Source organism: Giraffa tippelskirchi, chromosome 7 (assembly GCF_054371585.1).
Source record: "Giraffa tippelskirchi isolate mGirTip1 chromosome 7, T2T-mGirTip1v1.2.pri, whole genome shotgun sequence".
Taxonomy (NCBI): domain Eukaryota; kingdom Metazoa; phylum Chordata; class Mammalia; order Artiodactyla; family Giraffidae; genus Giraffa; species Giraffa tippelskirchi.
In genome coordinates, this window is record NC_137281.1 from 119,225,926 (window position 1) to 119,246,505 (window position 20,580).

At 35.8% G+C, this 20,580-nt stretch overlaps 1 protein-coding gene across 47 annotated transcripts in view; it reads left to right on the forward strand.

Moving 5' to 3' along the window:
- ATOSA (atos homolog A) overlaps positions 1-20,580 on the forward strand; it is an 88,223-nt gene that overhangs the window by 17,009 nt on the left and 50,634 nt on the right. For 4 of the 47 annotated variants that reach the window (XM_081511438.1, XM_081511439.1, XM_081511451.1 and 1 more), the window contains exon 1: positions 11,403-11,573. The exons of the other annotated variants lie outside the window; for them this stretch is intronic. In XM_081511438.1, the coding sequence (XP_081367564.1) occupies positions 11,537-11,573 (37 nt within the window). In that variant the 5' untranslated portion in view covers positions 11,403-11,536. Of the gene's footprint in view, positions 1-11,402; positions 11,574-20,580 lie in introns of those variants that run through there. 47 annotated transcript variants of the gene reach the window in all.

A 20,580-nucleotide genomic window follows, 5' to 3' on the forward strand; every position in this document is an offset into this window, starting at 1 on the left:
CTTTGAGGAATCTGCACTCAAATCTTAGTAATTATTTTATTGATTGAATGCTGGTCCTGGAGACATATTTCTGTAGTCCAGCATGTAACAACCCTGGCCTGTGCTTTTTCTTGTAGCTTATGTTGCAGAGTTCAGGTATCTGCTAGGGGACTCTGAATGACTAACAATGGAAAAAAAAAAAGTCATCAGGTTACATCGTGGTGCAAATTAAATTCCATTCTGAAGAGCTCAGGACATGAAAATGATTTTGTGATTCTGAGATTACTCTCAAAGTTATGCTATTGCCAGAAATCAGATTTGAAAAGGTCCTTAGTGTGAGTCTCTTTCATTTTTTTACAACTGATAAAGCATAAGGCCCAAAGGAAAAAAAGTAACCTGTCTAACTATAAAAGTAAAACAAATTACCTGCTAACCAGTTGAGTGTTTTTCTATACTATATTATTACCTCCGGCAAGAGTACAATTGCCCCTAGATTCTGGTCCCAGAAATGACATCATGATCATTCAGCCTTCCTCAAGGAACTTGGAAGAAACAAAGGCTAGGTGATTATATTTTAACATTCTTCTCCAAGTAATGTGTACATACTTTTAAAAGAAAGTCAAATGGTAATAAATAGACTCAATGTGAAATAAGTATTTAATCCTTGAAACTGGGATGCTAAGAAGAGAAAGGAACATAAAGAAATTAGAGATAATGTCTAAAATTTAAAAGTTAAGAAATAATGTGAAGCTTATTATTAAGAATTATAGAGGAAGAAGTCCATCTTTAGTTTTGTCATGTGAAAAATAGGGCTAGTAATAGTACCTAAATAAAGGACTGGCATAGTGGTTAAATGAGGTAATCTATGTAAAGTGCTTGGAATAGTATTTGACTCTGAAGAAATATTCAATAAATGTGACCTATTATTGTTAACATATTAACATTTCTTGAACAAGTAAGAAAAGTACACGTTGTAAGTGCTCTGAAGGAAATACACAAAGGTTAAGAAGGTGACAACTTAGGGCAGGGAGAAGACCCCCTTGGTTGGGATGGTTAGCTAAGGCGTCTCTGAGAAAGTGAGGTGAAGATAAGGAGCCCGCTGTGTAACGAGTGAGGAGGAGAACATTGCAGGTCAAAGAAGAAGTATGTTCAAAGGTCCTGAATTTAGAAAGAGCCTGGCATGCTCCAGGAAACAAAAGAAGACCGGGGCACGTACCACTGTTTGGGCATCCTTTACTTGCTCATTTTAGACTGTCTCCTTCACTAGAGTACTTATTCTCCAAGGGCAGGACAGCATCTGACTTCTTCCCTCACACCTGTTATGGTCCTTGGCACAGGGCTGGCATTTATTAGATAGTTGAGAAAACATTTCATCACTGCCAGTGCTTTGTGGGTGAAGACTTGATCTTTCCTTCAAACAAGATAGCTAGGATGTAGTGAGTTGCTTATGGTAACTTTTTTTAAGGATATTTGGAAAACCTGATGCACACTTGTAAAGTATTTCACATACCATAAAATATCATAAATTTTATATTTTGACTCAGATCAGTAAGTTTCGTGGAATAAAAAATTTACATGAAAAATTTAACTTGAATTAACTGTTTTATATATCTATTTTAACCGTGAAGTTCACATTTTCTTGGGGGATGAGATGGGTTAAATGCTACCTGGGATGGTCATGGTTTATGCCTGATGTCCCTGTGTTCAATCCTATTTCACGGTTTGTTTCTCCTTTTTTTATTGTTTTGTACAAAGAATTTTATGTTCACACTAGTTGTCGTGCTGTCCTGCTAGTGCACTCAAATCTTGTCTTCTGTTAAGTTGTGTTTTATTCTGTATTTAGCTAGCTTGCTGTGTTATGTAGGATATTGTATCTTATATTTTATAATTTATGTGGACTCTTATACTAAATCAAGGTATTGACTGGAATCCTTGCTTTGACTTAGTCAAAACACCTGGACTTTGTTTCAGAAAGTCTTGATTTCTAAAATGTTTCTACCAAAATGCACATGTTTTTAGCAAAAAAACATTTATTCAAAGTCATCAGAATTTTTATGAACAGTGACTTCTGTGATAAATGTTAAATTAGTGATTACACACTGTATGGGTAAAATGACTCATTTTTAGAATTTACTGTTAAATATGGTAAAACTTTGGACAGTTGGATTCCTTTCCCTCTCTTCTCCTGAATCATGTTCATTGAGCACCTGCTACATGCGTGGCACATACATGGTGGAAATACAGTGATGAGCAAGAACTGACATGACCTTTGCCCTCTGGAACCTGCGTTTAAATGTAGTGTTTCCTGACTTTTTTTCCTGAGTCTTAGGACTGGAGGTTACCTTTTGCTGTTTTGGAAGAGGTGCAAAGGGCCAGTAGGGGAACTGGCCCAGAGGAAGAAAGTAGCAGATGGCCTGCACAGACTTGTAGATCTTTGACATTCCACTACTCTTTTCTATTTGTTGTCTCAGATATTTTTGGTTTGAACATAGGGTTGTGTGTGTATGTGTTGGTTGCTCTGTTTTTGTTTTGAAAATAAGGAATGGAAATTCATTCTCAGTAAATGCAGGTTTCACTTGAGGTGCTTAGTTCATGATACTTTGTTGATTTTCCCCTCTAGGTGATGCAACTAAAACCTTCCTGGTCCAAAAGAGATTAGACGCTACTGAGGTAGTCAAAAAATAAGTACTTTGCACAAGGTTGCTAGGTAAAATAATTGTGTAAACTGAAATTGTATTGAAAATGGAAAGCTTTGAAAAGCTGACTACAGCATTTGTGTGAATAAAAAGAAAATGCTCCCTCTACATAAAAGGGTAGATGCAGTAGTTACAGAATTCATGCATTCTGGTGGTAAATCTCTAGCAACGACTTCTTTCTCAGACTCTTAAAACTTAATATCAGCCTTTAATATGTGCTTCCAAAGTCCATATTGGTTGAATGTGGTAAGTAGAACCGAACACCTATTGGAGTGAATTAAGGTGGGGGGAGGGTCACTGAGAGGTAGTATCACATGGAGCAGTAGGTTAAAATTTTTTTTGACTGCTCACAATTACAAAAACAGTTGAAGTTGCTGCCCTATAACAGCATTCTCTCCTTCCAAACAAAATTCAGTACTCAGTCTTGCTCATGAAGTGTAACTGATCTTTTCTTTTTCCTGTTTTATTTAAAAAGAAAATGATAGTCCCAGCCCTTTAGATTAATTTCACAGCACATATAATCCTACAGATTATTTTAGCATATAGAAAAACTTGAAAGACCTTGGTTAAAGTTCTGATTTTGCTTATGGTTATCAGGGGGAACAATGAGGGGATGGGATAGTCAGGAAGTTTGGGATGGACATGTACACACTACTATATTTAAAATGGATAGCCAGCAAAGTCATACTGTATAGCACAGGCAACTCTGCTCAATGTTATGTGGCAGCCTGGATGAGAGGGGAGTTTGGGGGAGAATGGATACATGTATATGTATGGCTGAGTCCCTTTGCTATCTACCTGAAACTATCTCAACATCGTTAATTAGCTATATTTCAAAATAAAATAAAATGTTAAAAAAATAATAAAGTTCTGGTTTTGTCATCTGATCTGTTTAAGCTTAATTAAATTACCTAACTTCTCTGAACTTCAGTTAGTTTAGTTCAGTCACTCAGTCGTGTCTGACTCTTTGCGACCCCATGGACTGCAGCACGCCGGGCCTCCCTGTCCTTCACCGATTCCCAGAGTTTACTCAAACTCATGTCCATTGAGTCGGTGATACCATACAACCATCTTACCCTCTGTCGTCCCCTTCTCCTCCTGCCCCCAATCCTTCCCAGCATTAGGGTCTTTTCCAATGAGTCAACTCTTCACATGAGGTGGCCAAAGTATTGGAGTTTCAGCTTCAACACCAGTCCTTCCAATGAACACCCAGGACTGATCTCCTTTAGGATGGACTGGTTGGATCTCCTTGCAGTCCAAGGGACTCTCAAGAGTCTTCTCCAACACCACAGTTCAAAAGCATCAATTCTTCACCGCTCAGCTTTCTTTATAATCCAACTCTCACATCCATACATACCTACTGGAAAAACCATAGCTTTGACCAGATGGACCTTTGTTGATAAAGTAATGTCTCTGCTTTTCAGTATGCTGTCTAGCTTGGTCATAACCTTCCTTCCAAGGAGTAAGCGTCTTTTAATTTCATGACTGTAGTCACCATCTGCAATGATTTTAGAGCCCAAAAATACAAAGTCTGCCACTGTTTCCACTGTTTCCCATCTATTTGCCATGAAGTGATGGGACCGGATGCCATGATCTTAGTTTTCTGAATGTTGAGCTTTAAGCCAACTTTTTCACTCTTCTCTTTCACTTGCATCAAGAGGCTCTTTAGTTCTTCTTCACTTTCTGCCATAAAGGTGGTGTCATCTGCATATCTGAGGTTATTGATATTTCTCCTGGCAATCTTGATTCCAACTTGTGCTTCATCCAGCCCAGCGTTTCTCATGATGTACTCTGCATATAAGTTAAATAAGCAGGGTGGATGAGTTTCAGTTTCCTCATTGGTTAAAATTGAGATAATAATGGTATTCATTTTAGAAGTTTGTTGTAATGACATAACCTGAGGGAAGTAGTTGTACCAGGCTCTTAAACACATAATCAATGGCTATTTTTATTGTCTCCAGTTTGTTAGCTTAGGAAAGTGAAAGTGATAATAATGGTGAATCCTATTCAGAGGAAAATTAATTCAGTTTTAGATATATTAGAGTTTGCATTCGCACAGATAGCCAGAAGAGTTCAGTCATATCATTTGGAAACAAGAGTGTATGAAATAGTCTGAAATTAACAAATTTTTAAAAAATGCAAGTAAATAGTATTAAAGCTTTGAGGACTTAACAATTAAGTCTTAAAGCTACATGAGGTTTTCTTAATTCCACCTAAACTGTTTTACCTTACTAGACTTTGTTAACATTCTTCAAAATTTAAAATGCAGGACCTGTCATTTGTATGACTATTGGCATAACTCGACTTTATGGCTAGTGACAGCTAGCTGTAGGTGGGTGGCGATGATGGTTGGGGAAAACAAACAGGACTTGGAATTAGACCTTGGTTAGATGATTCTCTTTCTTCATTCTTATTTCACAAAGTTGTGATTGTCAAAGGGACAAATTAATGTAAGATACATTATCTCCATGGAAATACTTTTACTAAAATATCATTTTACCAGTATAAAAAATTCTTGGTTGGTTCTGGACTTTTAAGACTGAATCAAACATACCCTTCTTTATAACAGCGAAAGATTGACAACATCCCATACCATGTCTTTAAAGATATATGGGTATAGGTAAAGCGGAATCCATGTGCATCCTGGCACATATTTTATTTAATAATGATGATATGATTTTTATGAAGACCCAAGTAGTATAGGATATTAAAAATTGACTCTTATACCTGGTCTTGATACTTATTAAATCTGACTAGTGTGTAGATAAGATATTATTAGAGTGTTTGTCCAGTAGCTTAGATTATAAATAACCCCTGTTCTTGCTCATTTTAAACAATGTAGTATGAATGATGCCAAAAAACAGGCTAGAACATTTTCTTCTCTCCAAGATCTTAGATTTTGTAAACAAGACTCTGCTCCTAAAACTAATCTAGGTCATCATAACCCCAAATCTTTTGAAAGATGAGAATTCCAATTAAGCTTCTTAGGTTCTTTTTAATACTGCAAATTTATGGAGTGTTTTAGGTCTTAAAAACACAAGATGTTTGGATTGTATAGTCACTTGGCTTATTTGTACCATGTGATAATGAATACAAATCACTAGATAATCATTTCAGCAATAATGATCACTGGAAATCTCCCTGTGAATGGAAATTAATGTAGCCTTTTATGGCTTAATTTATCCAGTACTGACCTAACAGCATAATTTTTGAATAAAAACTGATTTAATGAGAAAAGCCATAAATTTCCTTAATTCCTCAAATTGTAAAATTTACTTTTATTTAGTCTTTCTTGCAAATAAGTTAGTGAACTGCGAAATGTGTTGTTAAAGTGACATTATTTAACAAACTGGAAAAATGTCAGTGTCCTAAAAATCTTTCTATGATAGTAAAGGTTTAAATTTTATCCCTATTGATATTAATATGGGATACTACTAATGTATTACCCTTTTATTTGTTGGTGTGTGTGTATGTATGAATGTACATTTGCTGTTTAGTAACATATTTATAGAACTGATGTTTGCAAAAGAAAAGAGGAAACTTAAATTGCTTGAGAGCCTGGCGTGCTGCAGTCCATGGGGTTGCAAAGAGTCAAACACGACTCAGTGACTGAACTGAACTGAACTGAGAGCCAAGTATTGGGCTAGATGGCTCATAACTCTAGAGAAATTATTACTGCCACTTTACAGATGAAGAAATAGACTCAGATAGCTTAAATCATTTGACAGCACAGCTTCTTAAGTAGAAAGAACTTGAACCCCAGACACTCTAGCTATGTCTTGCGGCTTTAAGGGATCTTTTCAGTAATTAGGTTGTATTTTGTGCAAACATGTTTACACTGTCAACCTCTGGAAGACTGACCACCAGGGATGACTATATCGTATTTGTGCTGTTTTTCAAAATTATTGTATCTTGTCGCATTTGATCCTTACAACATACCAACATTGCAGTCAAAAGAAGGAAAAAAAGAAAAAAAAAATTTCTAACTTAGAAATGAACAATTTCAGATAAGTACTTATGGTAGAGTTTAGTCTAGAACCCAGATCTGTAGTTCCTGGTTCAATGTTCGTTTCTACCTCCTTTACTTTCTCTGAATCAGGTATGTGATCTGTGATCATGAAGTAGTGAAGTTCACAGATTGAACCTTTTATTGTGTCCTTAATGTAGCTATAGCCTGGCTCCCTGTTTAGCAGTCAAATCCTGTTTTTCTGTATTGTAAGTAACATCAATGACAGTTCTGAGGTGTAATGGAGCTGTAGTGGTGGTTATTGAATGAGTAATAAATAGTAAACATTAGCTTGAGATTTCTGTATTTCAAGTTTATTCTTCAGTTCAGTTCAGTTCAGTCGCTCAGTCGTGTCTGACTCTTTGTGACCCCATGAATCACAGCACGCCAGGCCTCCCTGTCCGTCACCAACTCCCGGAGTTTACCCAAACCCATGTCCATCGAGTCAGTGATGCCATCCAGCCATCTCATCCTCTGTCATCCCCTTCTCCTCCTGCCCCCAATCCTTCCCAGCTTTAGGGTCTTTTCCAATGAGTCAACTCTTCACATGAGGTGGCCAAAGTATTGGAGTTTCAGCTTCAACATCAGTCCTTCCAATGAACAACTAGGACTGATCTCCTTTAGGATGGACTGGTTGGATCTCCTTGCAGTCCAAGGGACTCTCAAGAGTCTTCTCCAACACCACAGTTCAAAAGCATCAATTCTTCGACGCTCAGCTTTCTTCACCGTCCAACTCTCACATCTATACATGACCACTGGAAAAACCATAGCCTTGACTAGACGGACCTTTGTTGGCAAAGTAATGTCTCTGCTTTTAAATATGCTATCTAGGTTGGTCATAACCTTCCTTCCAAGGAGTAAGCGTCTTTTAATTTCATGGCTGCAGTCACCATCCGCAGTGATTTTGGAGCCCCCCAAAATAAACACTGTTTCCACTGTTTCCCCACCTATTTCCCATGAAGTGATGGGACCAGATGCCATGATCTTAGTTTTCTGAACGTTGAGCTTTAAGCCCACTTTTTCACTCTCCTCTTTCACTTTCATCAAGAGGCTCTTTAGTTCTTCTTCACTGTCTGCCATAAGGGTGGTGTCGTCTGCATATCGGAGGTTATTGATATTTCTACATGATGCCATGTTTGTCTTATGGAAATATAATTATGAAAGGAATTGTTAAAAGCACACAGATTTAGGAATACCTGTTTCCTGGCTTTGCCCACTTAGTTTTGCCTACTGAGCAGGTTATAAAGCAGTTTCCTCATCTGTGAGGATAGTAACTACCAGAGTCAGAGGAGATGGGCATGTAAAGAAATTAGCACCATGCCTGGCCCATGGGCCTACATATACAGTGGTGGTGGTGGTGATTTAGTCGCCAAGTTGTGTCCGACTCTTGCAATATATATAGTAGCTATGTAATAATTACCTTTGAAGGGTTCTTTTTTTCTTCTAGCAATGTATCTTTTTTGTTTAAAAACTATCCAAGCTAGCATGGTTATCTCTTAAAGAGAGATATCTTAAAAGATATCTCTTAAAAGAGATATCTTAAAAAGGTTTAGATACCTTAAAAGATAAAGTATCTTAAAAAGCTTCCTCGATGGCTCAGTGGCTAAAGAATCTGCCTGCAATACAGGAGACATAGGAGACTCAGGTTCAATTCCTGGGTCAGGAAGATCCCCTGGAGGAGGAAATGGCAACCCACTCCAGTATTCTTGCCTGAAAAATCCCATAGATAGAGGAGACTGGCGGGCTACAGTCCTTGGGGTGGCAAAGAGTTGGACACGACTGAGTGGCTAAGCGCAGCATCTTGAAAGTAGATAGTTCAATTATTTCTGCTAACAGAGGACATGGATTATGTGAAACAGTTAATATTTCAAATTTTTCCATTCTGTATTTGGAATATGTAGCTTAAAAAAACTCTTATGGGAGATCTGCTTCCTACTTATTTCCATATATTAGTATAATATAAATAATTTACATTTCTTGAACTGGCCCATTTGGAGAACACAGTTATGACCATACTGGGCAGAAAGGGTTTTTTTTCCTGGTTGAGGGTTGAGAATTGAGAACCTGAGACTAGTACTTAGTATAGCATTTTATTGATATATTATTCAGATTTTTAACTTGTTGACTGTTGAAATTATTTATAGCATTGTATACCACAATGAACCGGGGAAAAGCAACCATTCTTCAGAATTATGTAAAGTGCCATTTTGAAATTTATTTACCATTTAGAAAACTGGTAGCAGAGGAAGCATTTTGCTAAATAAATCTCGTGGTTGCATTTTACTTTTTAAGGTGGCATGTCTCTTCCAGTTCATTTTATTCACTTGTAATTACATGCTTCTGATTAAATTTAATATTTTTAATAAGTTCTCTTTGAATATGTTAATAGTTTTAGATTATAGAAACTGGCTATTATTAGCCTTTAATTAAAAATTTTAAGAATTTTAACTGAAAGGAAGTATTCTAAAACAGTTTAAAGATCATATATTCTTTTTTTCAAAGATATAGGAAGAAGTTAATTTTGAATTATGCAATTGTTTATCCAATTTTAAACATCTGTTTCCTTTGGTTCTAGTTGTATGACTTGAATAAATAAATGTTTGGAATTGATATTCTTATTTGAACTTGTTCTATTTAACTTTCCATGGTTATGAAATCAAATAAAGTAGTGTATGGAATGTAAATCAGTCATGGTGCTAGGTAAGCAATGATGTAGACAGTTGTAGTATTCCGTTCAGAGCACTTACAGTATGGTGGAGGAGAATGTCCAACCAGTCATTTTGCAAATAATTATTTAACATTTTGTGAGCTAAGTACTAAGAAAAAAGTATAGGGAGACTGAGACTAGGCTCAGAGAAAGCTACCCTGGGGAAGAGAAATTTAAGGGAGACTTACCAGTGGAAGGGATTGTGGGAGACCACTCCAAGCAAATGAGGAATAGAATTTGCAAAGACTCTTAAGTTTTGAAGAACCTTAAGAGTCGTTAGTAACCAAAAAAAAGCAATCTGATTAGCAAAGAGCACCTTTTAGCCTTCACAATAGTCCTGTGAGTTAATTCCATTTTATAGACAAGAGAACTGAAGCTCAGAGTAGTTTTGTGCTGCTAAGTCGCATCAGTCGTGTCCGACTCTGTGCGACCCCATAGACGGCAGCCCACCAGGCTCCTCCGTCCATGGGATTCTCCAGGCAAGATTACTGGAGAGGAGTGCCATTGCCTTCTCCGAAGAGTAGTTTAATAATGTGTATACTGTTTGTAAATGGCAGATTCATATTTTGAACCCAAGTTGGTCAGCCTGACTCCAACATCCTTGTTCTCTCTACTCTGCCATTCTTTCTCTGAGTCACTTAGCTCAGAGGTTATTGTGCTCCCAAACACATCTCTTGTTATTTCTCAGAAGGCTTAGCAGCTCTCCTTCTGGCTAATTGTTAAGCCAACAACGATGGATCGATCGGGTTCTTTCCTTATACTACTAAGGTAATAAGGTTTAACCCTTACAGGTTATCTCTCTTACTTGTATTCTGTGGAACTCCAGGGATCCTAAAAGCTTTTTCAAATGTAGGAATTTTGTAGATTCTGCGACTGATATGAAACTGCAGTGTTGTTTGTAGCCTCTTATTTAAAAATAGCCTCATGGTGCTCATGGGGTGCTTTAATAGTGCCAACATTTCCATCAGCCTCTCTGCCCTACCTGCAAGACACTCCATGTAAACAAAGATCTGAGTAATAAGTATGCTTCTGCTGTTGCCTCTGCCTACTATCTCCTGTATATAAATCCTAATGCCACCACTAATAATGCATTTTATTGGAAGAAAGCAAATTTGGAAGAATTTTGTTTAAAAAACACTATCCTAGTTTGTGTGAAGTTCACGGGAAATATTTCCTAAATGAGGAATTTTTCTGATTCTTCATATCTGTTTATCTCTTACTACCTGCATTGACTCCCCCAAACATTTTTCCTAGAGGGAAAAAAATTCCTGAAAAATAAATTTTATTCAGACTCAGTGTCATTGTTTTATGTTTTTTGTCATTGTTTGTATAAGAAGAGATATTTTAATGAAGATACCTAATTAAATCTTTTATTGTCAGAGTTTACTGAGCAATTTTCTCTAAGCAATCTGTTAACCTAAGTTTTTCTTGCCCTCTTAAAAGGCACTGCATAAATTTGAGGGAGGACTATTTTTAGGCCTTGTCTTGTTTTAACTAACTAATCTTGCTTTTCTTGGAATTTATGAAGTTTGTTGTAAAGTAATTCATAGTTCTGGGTAGACAGAGGTTGATGCTTTATCCTGATTGTCCTAAATTTTTGTATTCTTTGTTTACAGAGGGTTTCACATGGTAGAACCTGATTTACTTGAAATGCGAAGTAATAAATTGATTCCCTCCACCACCCCTCTTTGTCCTCTGTTTTATGTGAAACACCTACTGAAGTGAATGTTTGCCCTGTGAATTTCTCTCCATTTTAAAAGTACCCAGAGACGCACATTTTAGGGGCTCATGCTAGAATACTTTGTCATTATCGTCACACCAATCTTTCCTTTCACGTTGCCTAAACACAGCTGAGTTGGTAAGAGGAGCAAAGACAACAAGATACCGCTGCCAAGTAGAAAGGAAGCTGTAGTGGACCCAACGAGCAGGGGCGGCAGAGCACACCCTCCATCCAATCAGCTGTGAGTGCTGTTGCTATGTGCGCTCTTACTCTGCTGCCTTTGTGAAAAACCTTACACAGAGCGAAGCGAAATCAGCACCCACGGCTGAACATTTGTTTTAACCACTGCAGACATCTGGATCCCTCAGTTATTGACTGTATAGCTATTGACAGCCAGAAGGCAACTTCTTTTGTACAAGGATTCCAGTATGGTTTTCAGTGGAAACAAAGGGCTTCACAGAGAAGGTGTGTAATGAAGTGTTCTCAACGGCTTTATTTTTAAACTTCCAATTTTCAGTAGCTGTTTACAGTTGCAGTGTTTGCTTTGCGTGGATTTTTAATAAACAGGTCTAGGAAAATGATCTCATGTTGAAAAACATTGAACTTAGAGAATTTTCTTTACCTTCAAATAGCCTGTTTTCTTTGAACAGCATGGCTTAAAAGATTATTAAAATGCTCATCTGAACAATGAGGAGGGAGAAAAGAAACCAAAATACAGTGTGCTTACTTTAATGGGGAAAATATGACAAAAAGGAGAAAACTGGAAAGAGAATGAGGTTTAGACAGAAGTATTAACTGTACTTGGGTGTGGGAGGTTTTTGTTTTTGTTTTTTTAAATAGAAGCTATTAAGGAGAATGTATTTTACAGAAGTTATGTATTTTTAACTGAAATTCATTGTTTCTGAATTTGAAGAGATTATCAGAATTTAGCTTAGTGAGAATTTTGACATAGTTTTGATATTCTGTCTTTCTGTAAAGGATTTCTGAAGATGCAACCTCAAATTGTATAAGCTCTTAATTGTTTGATCTGTTGGCTAGTTCTTCTCAGTTCAGATAAAGTATAGTAGTATAATCTAACTGCAAAGACAGTGGCGTGTTCTATTAAATAAATGTCCATTTAGAAAATTGAAAAAATAAAGGATTTTGCAGACAAACTAGAAATATATAACATACTATTTTAAAATTAAAGTAAGCCTTAATTAAATGTAATAATTCCTTATCTGACTTAGTTAACACTGCAGATATAATAAAGTCTTATTAAATTTAACCTCACCAATTCAATATTTGTAATCATTAAACAAAATGTGGGTTACAGTTTATTTTTATGAGATCTGGAAAAACCAGTTTACCCAACTAATTACAGGCAAGTTTTAAAATATCTTAGATAAACAGAAATCTTTATGCAGTTTCAAATACTGTGAAATTATAGTTTACATAGTTGATTTAGCTAATGATTCTTTTAAATTAATTAAAGCAGAACAGAATACTAGTTAATATGTTGCCCATTTATAAACAGTTTTCTTTTATCAACTTTCACCTGGTTGTGTAAGTGGCTCCTTTTTAATTCACTAGGTAATTTATGTCTGAGTAAAATTAGTATAATATAAATTCCAAGCTAATATGCGAGCTTTATATTTTATCTCTACAAATGATATATTTTGAAATATGATTGGTTTTGACATTATTCTCTTCAAGAAGTGCTTGTCATTAGGAAGGGTTAGCATTATTTGATAAGCAAAGAGAGTTTTTTTTTTTCCTTGAAAAGAACTCAAAATGTATTTCATGCTTTTGTGCGCATTACTGACCATTTTTAAGGGTACATGTATATTTATAAAGGTATTTTATGTGAACCTACATGTTGCTAAACTTTAAAAAAAATCTGATATTTCTTAGTTTTTTTTCAGTTTGTTATATGTAGCCAAAACTTGAACTTGATAGGAGTTATAAAAATTATGGCAAAATAAAAAAAGCTATCATATACTTTGTACTTGCTAGCCTTCATGATATAAAGCACTCATTTGCAGAAGAGAAGCTGGAGGACAGGTGGGCAGGGATGGGAGGCAGAGGTATGTTAAATGGGCCCAAACTCGTCAAATATAGCTCTAATCCCATGGAAGTCAGTCTAGTTATTTCCCTTTTTTGAGCTATCACTCTCATCAATTACTCATTTTATTTTTTAATTATACAACCACAGAAACCAAGTGTTGCTTGTATTGGTTCCCCATCTGCTTGGTTTATTTCTTAAGAATTAACAGACTTTCCAAGAGAAGGATGATTTCATTCATATGCTGCAAAAAAAAAAAAAAGAAACATGATATTGGCAAGAAATTTAGATCTGCTTCTGTGTCACACAAAAGCCTTGCCATTGTGTTGTAGGAGGAATAGTCTTGGCAGAATCCCAGATTTTATTTCTGGGCTCATCACCTAAAGATGGTTCTTATATGTCTTACACATGTGAGAGTTCCTATTCAGTAACAGAACCTCAGGGTGATAATTGATTTTTTAAAATGTGGTCAAGGCTAGTGACATTGCTAGTATACTTCAACTCTTTGAATTTATCTTTTACTTGACAGTAGAACTTTAATTGTCTTATTCTGTGTCAAATCTTTCTGGCTTTATTTGTTTGTACTTATAAATAGAAAAATACTTCAGTTCTCAAAAATAGTGATTTCTTTTTTGTCTTAGCCACTTGATAGGATAGCAAATAGAAGTTCTCATATTTATCAGATGTGGTGTTTGCTGTAACAGATTTTATTTCAAATAAAATGTTTTTAATTTTTAAATCACCAGGCAATAATATAGAAATATGTAAATAGTATTTCATTTATAATTCTTCAAAAAATTTCTCTTATTTAGAGTTTCAGGTTAAGAAGGGGTAACAATCCAAATATTTCTTTTTCTTTTGGTCTTTTGTGAAATCTTTTTTTAAAAAATAATTCCTACAGCAAGTATTATCCCCAAGTGTTTGATTCCTACATATATGCTACAAGTATTGTAACACTATATGCAGTGTTTCTTTGATTCTTCCTTGCAGAAATTCCATTCACTTACTCCTGTTCTGAACCCAGAAAAGATTTGATTATTATAGTCAGCTAGGCAAGTAAGTTTTGTCTTAACAACTTTTTTTTTTTTTTTTTGTCTTAACAACTTTTAATCAGACATTTTCATGTAGCAGCAGTGCTATTACGTAAACTGTATTGCTTTTGCAAGAGTATAATCTTTAAAAAAAAAAAATCTTCCAATGCCATTGTGTCTAAAATCAGAGACCTGAGTTTTAAAAACATAGTTGTTTGGAGTATTGCTTGAATCTGATTATATAATCCTTTGTGATGAGGCTGAGTTATAAGTTATTACTTGATAAACTGGAAATATTGCCTTGTTGTTTTCTTCGATGGTCTCAGTTTTACTCATTCAGAGACTTCTGAACATCAAAGGATTTGAATTATAAGGTTTATGATAAGCACAGGGACATTAAAATTATAAATTACAGGAGGTAGTCAAGATAGAGTAGAAAAAAGAATTGGGTCCTAAGAGTCATGTATAGCTGGACCTCGCATTTTGCTGTAAGCTTCTTGTTATCCAGAGTATGAAAAGAAAACTCTGCCAGTTATTTGCAATCCCTGTTATTTATGTAACATTTTATTGCTAAATATTAGTCATTCTCTTTTCTTTAAAAATTATTCTACATTTTTAAATTCTGAGAATTTTAAGTATAGTGTGAATATAATTTTTTATATAAAAATATAAACTTATAAGTTTTACATATGCAGATATACTTTATGCAGAATCTCAATTTTCTAAGATACTTTATGACCCAGAAAGTCTTGGAAACTTGGGGATTTGGGCAGAAGAAAGGTCAGAGCTGGACTTCCCTGGTAGTCCAGTGGTTAAGACTCTGAGCTTCCAGTGCCTCCACTTAAGGCCGAGTGAGTTCAATCCCTGATTGCGGAACTAAGATCCCACATGCCTGGCTTGGCATGACCGAAAAAACAAACAAAAAAGAAGAAGATAGGGCAAGTCTGATAGAGAAGTATGTGACTAAACCTCTGAAGAAAGATAATAGTCAATAATGGCAAGGAAATAATGAGTAAATGGGAAGATAAATGAAGAGGAGGCAGAAAAAAATTTATTTGATACAGTGTTATTTTTGATGTGTGTGTGTGTGTGTGTGTGTATGCATAAAAGTTCCCACCAGTGCTGGGCTGACTGACTAGAGCTGGTAAATTCACCAGGGATTTGTTTACTGGGAAGTAACTCGTTTCTGACTTTTCTTTTAAATTCCTCAACTAGGTTGTGATAAGGATGACCTTGTATTTACCACTCATTAATGACAAGGGACAAGTCAGCTGTCTGGAAGCCAGAAATTAAATTTTATCTCATACATGATGAATGTAACTGTTTTGAAATATAAGAACTTACAGAATAAAAATCTGGTGATGTAGGGGCTAAAATTTAAAAACTGAAACTTCCAAGCCAAAATGTTCAGAAGATGGTCTTTCGTCATTTTAATAAGTACACAAAATTTCAGGTTCTTTTCAATTGATCACATTATTTTCATTGCTTTGGGTAGTGATAATTGTATGTTATTTTGGGAGAGAGGTTCAATCTGTTTCCCATCCTGGTTTTCATATTTTCATCAAGTGCTAAGATTTTGTGATTCTTACATAAACATATTTGGTCTTCCAATTCAGCTGAAGATAAAGTTTAGCTTATTGAAAATTAGAGAACCAGCAAATGTAAAGAAAAGACCATCTCTTACAGCTTTACTCCATTTTTTTCACTGTCAGTGCATTCAGTGGTACTGCCCAAGTGGCTTCTGCATTGGATCCAGAAACTATTTTACATCTAACAAAAAGGGGAGGAGAACCTTTTTAGAAATACATTTTCTGGTTTTACCTGACTGCATTGCATTGGTGCATTTGTTTACCTTAAATCATTTTTTCTGAAAATATCCACATAGAAAAAGAATAAAAAATTGCTCTATGTCATTGTTTTATATTTTGGGTACTGACCCTTTTGAGAATCTGCTGAAAAATATCAACATTCTTGCTAGAAAAAATTCATCTATGTATATACATAGATAATTTTGTGGAAAATATCCAAATGTTCATAAATTCTCTTAAGAAATCTTATTAAACATAATTTGGTTTTAGTCAGAGAATAAAAGCATTAATTTTAGAGAATTGAGGTTTAAAACAGATTGAATAAGAACTTCAGGATATGAATGGAAGCAAAATAGTAAGTAGTGAGTGTGCAGTGCTGTTTTGTCACTTTTGAGGAGAAGGGAAATGTTCTAACATGTACACCAAACATTAGTACTCTTGCAGATAGATTTGTCCTGGGGAGGACCCCACATTCCTGTGCTGACTCCTCTATTCTGGATGAGCTTCTGATAGAGAACCTAGTCAAAAGGACCAGGCCTAGAATGTGTAATATCTAGATCTGAGGACCTATGTATCATCTCTGAGTTGTAGTTTGAGATTTCTCCTTTGGCCTTAGACTTTCACCTGGGTGCTTTTCCAGAACTTGCTCTGCGCTAGAGATGACAGACACACTGCAGTGGGTGGTACCTAGTTCCATCTTTGTTCTAGAGAACTGAGCAGAACTGATCTTAGTGTATGTGCTCAAGTTTTCAACTCTTAATTAAAAACAACTCTGTATCCACTTTTTATTTCTGCTGGAGTTTTAGGATTCCCACATAGCAACAGTCAGTGGAAAATACAAATGTTGAGTGTGCTTAGAAGAAGGAGTCATGCTTGTGGTAGAGGGAAGGAGGTTGAAAGGACAGAGTGTATTTTTGGGGACCAGCCTATGTTATAACCATATTCCCATGAGGTAAAAATGTAAGAAAGACTAAATTAGGTTAAGCTTGAGGATAATTTTGGAAAGCTATGTGCCAGTTGTCTGAGTTTAGTAAAGCTGGAACAAAACAAAACAGCACTAGAATAGTAGATGGTTGCTTTTTTAGCACAGGGTCATCTTTTGAGTGTAGAGCTAAATCTAGAACTTGCGATTTTGAGAGACGGGACTTTGCTTCCTTTTGTGGCAGTGTTTTCTCAGCTTTTCGTCCCCTACTTCTTTCTGCATGTGGTGTGGAGTGATAACACCCATATGATCAGAAATATTCCCACAAAAGACAGTGAAAAGGACAATATTTTCTACTTTAGTATTTTCAGGCCCTGAAACAGTAGTGAATTAGGCTTAATGATTTACACAGAGAACAGAGAAATTAGAAAATAAGATCAGTGCAAGTAAGAAAGAAATGAATAAAATCTGTATAGCTCTGTTTGTGTCCGTGTATCTGTGGTGTATGGCGAAAAGCTCAATCCTGGTAACCTGAACTTAAGGAGGCAAGACAAATGGACACTAGTAAATTTTGTCAATGACACTGACAGGTTCTAATTGTTTTATTTTAAGTATCAAGTCTGGGAGCTTTCTCTGATATCTAAGATTGAGTTCCCACCTAACCATTCCCATAGCACTGTAATATACTCCTGTTATTTATCAAGCATCACCCTGAATTAGCTTTACCTGAATGTACTCCAAGGTCCTCTGCTTGAAGGCAGAACAGCAGCTGATTCTGCCATTGCCTTCGGGAGACGAGCTGGGTTTCACTTGAATTTTTTGACACATAGAGACTTCGTTTTCCACTCTTACCTTCTAGCCAATCTTTAAATTGCTTAAAATTTAGTTTTCTTTCTAGAGCTTAAGTTGCCCTCAACTCATCACATAAGCCAGTCAATAGGCTGGTATGAAGAATTCTGTTATTCCTTAAAAGACTGTTGAGACCTAGAAATTCCAATAACAGATATGGAAATTAGAACTCAGAAAGTGCTCTCCCTCCTCTTTAATTTTTTAAATTAAATGTTTATGCCCTGGCCTAGAGATCTGGTGACTACCTAATATAATTTTAAAAACTTTAAAAACAGGTATTTCCTTGTCCCATTTAAGAAAATCATATAGATAAGGGCATTTAAAAAACTCACAAAAAACTTTCAGTGCAAAATATCAAACTCAAGATAATTATCTGGACAGGGAAACAGCAAGCCTTTATCACTTTAACTGGAAGTAAGTTGAAATAGGGAGAAAACAAAATGTGATGGAATATTAACCATTCATTATTTTAACAAGTGTTTTGCAAGCTTTTTCATGTCAAGTACTATGCTGGGCAACTATAAGAGAGATGGTCCTTCTTCTCATGGACCTTAGTGGGTTAGAAAAGAGAGGTAAATGGTGATTTGTTTGTGTGTGTGTGTGTGTGTGCGCTAAAATTTAGAAAGGAAAAGCATAAGATACAATGGGCTCATCTCCTAAAAACAATAAAGCATCATGGGAGGGTATAATAGGACCAGATGAGCTTGGATAAGACCTAATTAAGAATTGTGTATTTAAGCTGAACTGGAGCTCATCATGCTATTTTATACCCTATTCTCTTAATCTTTAGAACTTTGATCAAGTGGTAAAGTTAAATTTTTAACTTCATAAGTGTGTAGGTTGTTAGAAAGTGTAATTTTAAAAACTGATGCACAAGAGTAACAAATCTAATTTTGAATGAACTTTTAATAGAGAAATTTTTAATATTTAAATTATTTATAATTTTTTGGGTGCACTGGGTCTTCTTTGCTGCACGTGGGCTTTTGCTAGTAGTGGCAAGTGGGGGCTACTCTCTAGTTGTGGTGCACGGGCTTCTCATTACTGCGGCTTTTCTTGTTGGGGAGCATGGGCCCTAGGTGCACAGACTCAGTAGTTGCAGCTCCTGGGCTTTAGAGCACAGGCTCAGTAGTTGTGGCACACAGGCTTAGTTGCCCTGCAGCATGTGGGATCTTTCTGGATCAGGGATCAAACTGGTCCCCTGCATTGCAAGGCAGATTCTTAACCACTGAACCACCAGGGAAGCCCTAGAAAATTCTGTATGAAGAAAAAATTTTAAATCTTCCAAAGAATGTGAATGGTGAGATTTCAACCTTAAAATGCAGTTTTTAAAAAGTCGGTTGAAGTGATTTTTGAGTTGCTAGCTCTGATTTTGGGGACTTGTTGAAAAATTACTGAGGTATCAAGAATGGAAAAGCAGTGAGTGTTAGAGTGCTCTCCTAAAATAATACACAAAGGATGAATCACCTCCTTACCACAAAGTTTCTCCATGGTGTGACTTTAAGAATACTGGCATAGTTGGAGAGAAGGTTGAAAATGATTGAAGTGTGGCTATGAGGCTTGTGAGGAGGGGAGTGCTGGAAACAAGGAATTCTAGTTATTCAATGGAGTAAAGAGGGAATATGATATCTTGGGGTGGCCCTGTGAGAGAATAAGATCAGGTGGGCCAGAACATTGGATGCATAAAGGGCAGTAATGACTAAAGAGGTTTAAAAAAGTGAGATAGCATCCCTCTTCACCTCATCTCTCATTGGTCCCCTTTATGAATCCAGTGCTCTGACCAAACTGAGAATGCTGAGAGATGAGATATGGGAGGTTGTTAGTAGAAGCAGTCAGACTTTATCATTGAGGACTTGTTGCAGACAGGAGAAAGGGAGGAGCCATAGATAATTCTAAGATTTCAAGTCACAAACAAGCAAAAACAGCTGTAGTTGGAAACAAGTTTTGTACTCTGACCAGCACCCCCATGATTATTTTAGTTTGTGTTAGGCTATATGTACCAGGATCAGTCTGTGCTTGTGGCCAAAGTGGTACTGACAGTAAATGGGATGGTAGTATTTTATAATTTCAAAAATTGGCACATGTAAAATCAAATATTATTTAAATTGGAATGGGCATCTTGTTTTGCATTCCTTCATTTTTACAAGTAAGTTTGCTGAGTGTCACAGAGTTTAACTGACCTTTCCTGAAGTCGTGGAACTAGTTCATGAGAAAGCTGAAATTGGAATCCAGATCTTCTGGCTTCTAGTATAGCATTTTTCATACTTTTTGCAAGTTACCGAAATTTTGTTTTCATTTGTTTTCTGTTTTATTGAGAGATCTATCAATTTTAAGATCTATTACAAGTGTAAAGGTTGGTGTCAGATCTGTTATTTAGCTATCAAAAAATTTAGGTAAAAGATCTAAGTTAAATACGGATTTAAAGCCAGTTGACAAATTTATCTTCTAAACAGATGATTTTAGAATAATCTAACAATAAATAATAACTATGCTCAATTGACAATAGTTGTAACTGTGAATCTGTTCACTGAACTAAAACCAGTTTAATCTGGTTCTAGCAAGTATCCTCTACTTGGCTGATTCAAGTTGATGATAATGACCACAGAGTTACCCAATAAAACATTAATTAAAAGCATTATATTAGCATTAAATCCCACTGCTTGATCATTATCTTTATCAAAGGATACTGCCTTGGCAGAGTTACACATTTGAAGGTGAAATAGAGTGATATGAAACTAAAGAAAAAAGTATAAAAACTATTGTTTCTCATCTTACCAACCTAATACAGCAAGGTGATATCTTTATAATAGCCATTTACAAC